Raw genomic sequence first — 6,810 nt, forward strand, 5'->3', positions numbered from 1 at the left:
GTACTGCGATGACATTACAATTTAAATTCAACGTTTTAGCTTTTTCATATTCCTTTACATGTCACTACGTTTATATAGGTTGACTTGGGACATTTTTTTCGTGGTTTTTGTATTAGACCCGTCGTCCATTTATTTGTAAGTCAATGTTTTATTTATTCACTTTTGCAATAATACATTACGAATATGAGTAATATTACAATAAGCTTACTTTACATTGAAATAAGATTGTTTTTGGAAAGGTTATGGTAAGCCCCCAGGAATGTACTGCCACCATATTTTCTGACGTCTTGTTTAAAGGGACGTGAGGCTTGATAACTTTATGCATCAGTATGACGGGCGTTTCAGATAATTGCGATTTAATGCACACAGCTTCGTCCTATCACTTGATTTCATTCTTCTCTCTTTATGTGTGTTAATACTTTTATAAAAGCTTGTTTGTTAACCGACTTCAAAAAGGAGGAGTTATGTATGTAACGCTATAACTCCGGTATTTGTAAACCGATTTTCATGATTTTTTTGTTGTTGTACTTCCATAGTGGTCCCATTTTATTTTAAAGAAAATCATTCACCTCTAAGGGTGGCTGATCACGCATGAACATTCATTTTTATACATAGCGCCTAAATTTTACTTAATGAGCAATTATTATAATGGTTGATTTTGCTGTTCTCCAATTCAAGGCGTTTTTCTCTCAATATACTTTGAGTAGTGAGAACCGACTTTTTATTATCTCCTGTGTCAAGTCCCGTATAGTGGCGAATTAGGGGATATTTCAATAAAACTTGGCAAATAGATGTAATTCCACGTACTCTTGAGGTCGGTTTTTTTAGTACTCTGTACTGAGATTATGTCTTATTTAATTTGTTCTTTTAGGCGATATAATCCAAGATCACACAGTAGAGCTTGCTAGTATGAGCGAAAAAGATTACAATCACGACGTGAGATCGGAATGCCTCGGTTCAATCAATGCTGTCCAGGATCTGATACACCAGTATTCGGAGATGAACGATGAGGAAAAGGTACTTTCATAATCACCTGCAAAATCAGTCACTGCCATTTGGTAGAATTTAAAAAAACTTAATGAAGTTATTTAATTCAAAATTGTTGTAGAAATTCAATGATGTCGTTTACATTAACGAATACAGGTGAACAACATTTCAAAATTAAATATAAAATGGCTTTGATAAAAAAGTCAAATTGCTGCGGCGTATTTGAATCACGCTTGCTGGAAAGATTTCAATTAAAAAAAAAATTCTAAACTAAAATAAATATTTATATTAGTTGATATTTAAAAGTGATATCAGGTCCATTGGCCTGATGACTTGCCAGGAATGGATGACCCTTATTTCTATTTCTCTAAGTATTTCTAAGTCTCTATTTCTGGTTATATACTCGATGGATTGAGGACATAAATTGTACCTGTCTGTCGTGGTTCACGCCACTAACGTTAGATACCGCCGTAATGGACCGGCTATAGGGCACTGTTTATTTTATAATTTCTCTTTCTCTGTTAATCGATTTTATTACCATTTCAGACTCGGATTGCGGGAGTCAAGGGATATCTCGAAGACCAATTGGCTTTCTTGATTAAACAACTGATAAGCCTTGACGAAGTGTCTACCGTAATTTTGTTTTTATTGTTTCGTATTCCTGGTATAATATAAATCAATAAAAAAAGATTTATAAAGCCATAAAAAATTTTAAAAAATGTGACTGTCGCAAAAAAATGGGGCTAAATAATAAAATATCGCGAAAAAACTTATCTATATATACAAATGAGACCAAAGAAAGTCATATTAGCCAATGTTATTTTTGAATATTTTTGAAAATTCTAGTCGGCGACGAACGTGTTAAACGTATTTTGGCAAGAAGGAAATTGTTTAGATGTCTGTACTAAACTGTAACTTATACATAAATTTTAATAATCATACACGGGAAGCGAGTAATTCGTTTTTCATCGACTCTGAAAAAAATACACTATTTGAGTTAATACACTATGGTGTTACCTGCGCGATAAGATCATGCGTTAAAAGAGCTTTTATCACATCAAAGTCATAAAAATAATGCAATCTACATGATATAAATTATTTATATGTATAGTTTCAAACTCGACAATTTAAGCATTGTAAAGCTATTGCTTTTGTTTTAAGATTGTTTTTATTTATTTGATGTACAAAACAGTTTACATTCACTCCTTAGCAAAAGCTTAAACGTTATTACTAGTTCTACTCTAGAACGTAAACCTAAACATGGACATACAGCATGACCAATCATGAGTAAACAATTTTGTTCCAATATATTAATAAAACGTACTTAGGTATAATATATAGGGCGCACTATAAGTTTCCGGAACTGGCCACTTACATAAACAATATTTAAAAAGTAATTTTTGAAAATGACACTCTTTGGCTGTCGAATACAGTTTGTTTCATCTGACTGGCGTCATTTTAGAAATTGGTTGTCTACATCACCATGAATTTAACTCGTGAAAATTTTTGTAGTATGATTTTCTACCAGTTTAAGTGTAACTTAACAGCTCAAACTGCTTTTGGCGATAAAGCACCATGCAAAACGACTATTTATAGCTGGTTTGCAGAATTCAAACGCGGTCGTGTGAATCTCAGTGACGAATTTCGTGATGGTCGCCCATCCACTGCTGTGAACAACAAAAACATCGATACTGTGTGCCGTATGATCAAAACAAACAGGCATATGACATATTATGAGATTTGGGCACCTTTAGGCATAGGCATGAGTTAAATACAATCAATACTACACAAACATTTTGGTGTGAAAAAGCTGTGCTCTCGGTGGACCCGACACAATTTGACTGAGGCTCAAGAATTCGGATCACGTCACGTGGTGCAATGCCATGCTTACCAGATTCAACGAAGGGGCGTCAAATTTGGTGTGGGTTATAGTAACAGGTGACGAAATATGGATTTATAGTTACTATATCAAAGATGAGCCGAAACCAACCAAAGTGGCGCGCGTGTAAAGTGCTTCTAATCGGATGATTGCATCTTTTTTTTAATAAAACTGGACACGTGGTTACTGTTGCTTTGGAGAATCGTTGTACCGTGAATAGTGATTGGTACACGACTATTTGTTTGCCGAAAGTTATTGACGAACTCCGTAAAAATAACCGTAAACGCCGTATCATCTTGCACCACAATGATACCAGTTCTCACACGACCAGACAGACAAATGAATTTTTGAAGGTGAACAACGTTGACTTTATGAACCATCCCGCGTATTATAGTCCCGACCTGGCACTTTGTGACTTTTATTTATTTCCAAAAATTAAGAACCAGTTACGAGAGGCCAACGATTTTCAATACCTGAAGAGGCTGTCGAAGAGTATGAAATATATGTTTCAGAAATTGTCACGGAGGAGTGGCATAAATGTTTTCAAAATTGATTCAATCGTATGAAAAAGTGCATTAACGCTAACGGAGAACACTTTGAGAAACAATAAATTAATTTCCGACCATTTAGAGTAATTTTTTCTTATTCATTCCGGAAACTTATAGTGCGCCCCAAGTAAAACTGTAACCTTAAATAAAATTGAATGGTGAAATGGGAAATGGAAACTGTGGTGCTCATGGAGTGAATTGCGACGTCTTTTAAAATTACTATTAAATATATCCATCTCTAAATCATCGCCAAGATCAGCCATAAGGCCGTTGTAGGCCCGACACATTCTCGTCAAAGGGTTGTAAAAAGATGTATTATTAGTAAAACATTCAATACGAATGGTCTAGGAAAGCGTTGTGGAGTGCACTTAACGTTAAAATTAATATAGGACAGAAGCGTTGAGGATTTAAGGCTGCCGTGAAATAATTTATGTAAATGTAGAAGATCCTGTATCCTACGTCTAGAATTCGAGGACATAACCTTAAAATGTGATTTGAACCTCTAACTTGAAAAGTTTTACATATGTGGCATCATTATATAAATATTGTAGCCATTGCCATAACTGCCTCCATGGCCCAACGGTTAGCATATTGTAGCCATTGCCGGACTGCCATTCAAAGGTCCTGGGTTCGATTCCCAGGCCTGGAGAAATATGTGTATGGTCTACATTTATTTCTTTCGTGAGTTTTGGTGTAATTTGTGGTTGTATATGTGTGTGTCCATAGCACCCGCGATACAGGGTTTCCCTAGTGCGGGGCTATGTTGAGTGTTTGCGTTATTATTATTGTTATTATTATTTCTTTCAAGTTCAAAAACTTTTTCCTTTAAATTACAATCATTAACTTAGTCTGTCTAATAAGAAATATGGGCAAAATAGAACTATTAAAAATCCATAACTCATGGTAGTAATAGTTTGACTTACAGCCTCTGAAGCAGAGGCCATGGATTAGAATCCGGACTTACAGTACCGAGTCTCTCGGAATTTATGTGCGAAATTATTATTAAATTTTATTTTACCATGAGGTTTTCAGTGAAGGAATATATCGTGATACCTGCACGTCGGAAGAACGTTCACAACCTTCAGGAAACCCTAGACATCATTACTATTATTTTCCTTAAGACCTATGTCTAGCTGCAGTGTTTTTACACCAGATTCGTTTTAATAAAATTTAAATCGTTTTCAGGAGACATCTTTTGACGAGAACTCTGCCTCAGGTTTAGAATTGAACTATAACATAAAAAATTTGAAACCCCACGAAAAGTACAAAACTAACAATCAACTTACAAAAATAAGAAAAAAACGCTACAAGCCCAAAATAATTCACAAGTTCATCAAAAATACAACGATGAAGAAACACACAACTCAAACTAACTTTGATTCATTGCAAATGACCGAACCATCTGCAAGAGACAAAATTAAAATCAACAATCTACTCCAAAATGTTGATGATAAAATGCAAAAAGATAATAAATTTGAAGAACTCTCTGACGAATTAGTTGAAAAAGTTGATGATTTTCAAGCTCCCGTTGGTGATAAAACCGAAACTGGTTCTGATAGAATGAAAAGAAATATAAAAGATGTATATTACAAAGCGGTTCATGATGCTACAAAATATACAGAGAAGACTATGCATCCACATTATGCTGGAACAAAGACTTGATTCAAAGATTCTTTCTTTAGTATATTAACCGTAGAATTAGCTTTTAAAAATAATGCATTAGAGTTATTCAAAGTTATTTGCAGAAGTATAGAAGAGAATTATCAGTAGCTGTAAAAAAGTGCAATGCAATATAGTCACTATTATTATTATATCTAAGGGGGTTTAACTGAGCTTATTATTTGTTGAGTAGCTATGATTGTGATATTGAGTAGCTGTCCTAGTGATGAGTATTTGTGATAGAGACGTCGGATGTAATCACAGTCGCGGTGATAATATTGTATGTATGGTAGGTATGGTAATTATACCACCTATAACAACTCGTTATATTAGTAACGAGATGTTATCCGCAACTCGACGTCCTGGTGCCTGGATTTGATTTTGCGTATGGTGGGTGTAGGGTCATACTTGTGCCATTCAAACTTGTCCAGGAATCTCAGCACCTTCCTGGGTTTGTTGAAGAATAGTTGGCCACGCCGGAGCATTGCAATAAGATGTGAGCGGCCGTTTCCTGCCTCTATGAACGCTCCACATAGTGTTGTAAAAAACTGTGTCCAAGAGTCTACATTTATTAACTCGACCCAATTTTGCACGGCTCGGTGGTCTAAAACATTCACGAGTACAATTAGCGTCGAATGCGAGTCATCGGAGCACAAACTCGAGTCTAAAAAGAACTAGAGTCGTAAAACTCGACTCGAAGCTACTTCTACACTACAAAGTCTTCATGGTTCAATTTTACTGAACCCAATTACCCAATATGGTGGTTTACAAAAGAAAGAAACAGTAATTATTAGCTCACTACAGTTTAACACATCACTCAGTGGGTGCTCAACAGACTCAAACGCGACTTGTTACATACACTTATATGGAACTCGAGTCTATTTGGAAACTCGATAGGCTCGTAATACATCGAGCAGTGGGTCTCTGTCCTTGAATCGAGTCTTGTGAATTGGAATTGAGTCTTAAAATGTAGACTCCCGGTCTCGAGTTCTTTACAACACTAGCATAGAGGGCTGTCTGTGATACCTAGATTGAAAAGATTTTTTGAAATTGAAAAGATTTTTGCATTTTATTATATGGACGGATCATATTGTAATTGGTCTATGATCAGAAGAAGCATCTAAGCTCATATGACATCGCTTTTCCGCATTCTCCCAATGTGAATTCACCTTTAAGATTTTTAATGATAATTTTGACTAGTTTATCCACTATATATCGTAGATAGATAGTTTTTTAATTAACATTGTTTATAAAAGTTATTATTTTTAGGACGTATTATTATAATTATTGTAATGTGCATTAAAAAATTGTAATAAACATGTTTAATTATTTTTTTAGGTTAATTTAGGTTTTAAAGTATAAATATAATGGTTTAATCTATCGCCTCTCCAGAAAAACCCGTGGGTTCGAAACCAGCCTGTACCTCTGAGTTTCTCGGGTTTTATGTATAACGATCTGAAATTTAATTAGAAATTTCGGTCAAGAAAACATCGTCGAAGGTTCTCAAACCTCGGAAAATTATGTAATCCCTAAAGTGAAGCTATTTATGCAATCCTTTTTTAAAACTTCTTAATGGAAGAGGCTTAAAGCTATCTGGCATGTGATCAAAGTCAAAGTCAAAGACAAAGATTATTTATTCCATAGGTAAAATAAATTTACACTTGAAAACGTCACATTTAAGCTAGTGCTCATTCACTACGCTGACTTCCCTGAGAAGAACGAGTAAGAAACTCCTTT

General features: G+C 34.9%; 1 protein-coding gene across 1 annotated transcript; it reads left to right on the forward strand.

The window, feature by feature from the left end:
* The first annotated feature begins 887 nt into the window (after positions 1–887).
* On the forward strand, positions 888–5,312 carry LOC113238785. Its single transcript, XM_026475618.1, has 3 exons — positions 888–1,017; positions 1,534–1,620; positions 4,600–5,312. The coding sequence occupies exons 1-3, from the start codon at positions 910–912 to the stop codon at positions 5,074–5,076; spliced, it is 672 nt and encodes a 223-aa protein (XP_026331403.1). The 5' UTR covers positions 888–909; the 3' UTR covers positions 5,077–5,312.
* The last annotated feature ends 1,498 nt before the right edge of the window (positions 5,313–6,810 follow it).

The sequence above is a fragment of the Hyposmocoma kahamanoa genome, unplaced genomic scaffold, assembly GCF_003589595.1.
Source record: "Hyposmocoma kahamanoa isolate Upper Pololo Valley unplaced genomic scaffold, ASM358959v1 98262, whole genome shotgun sequence".
Lineage (NCBI taxonomy): Eukaryota > Metazoa > Arthropoda > Insecta > Lepidoptera > Cosmopterigidae > Hyposmocoma > Hyposmocoma kahamanoa.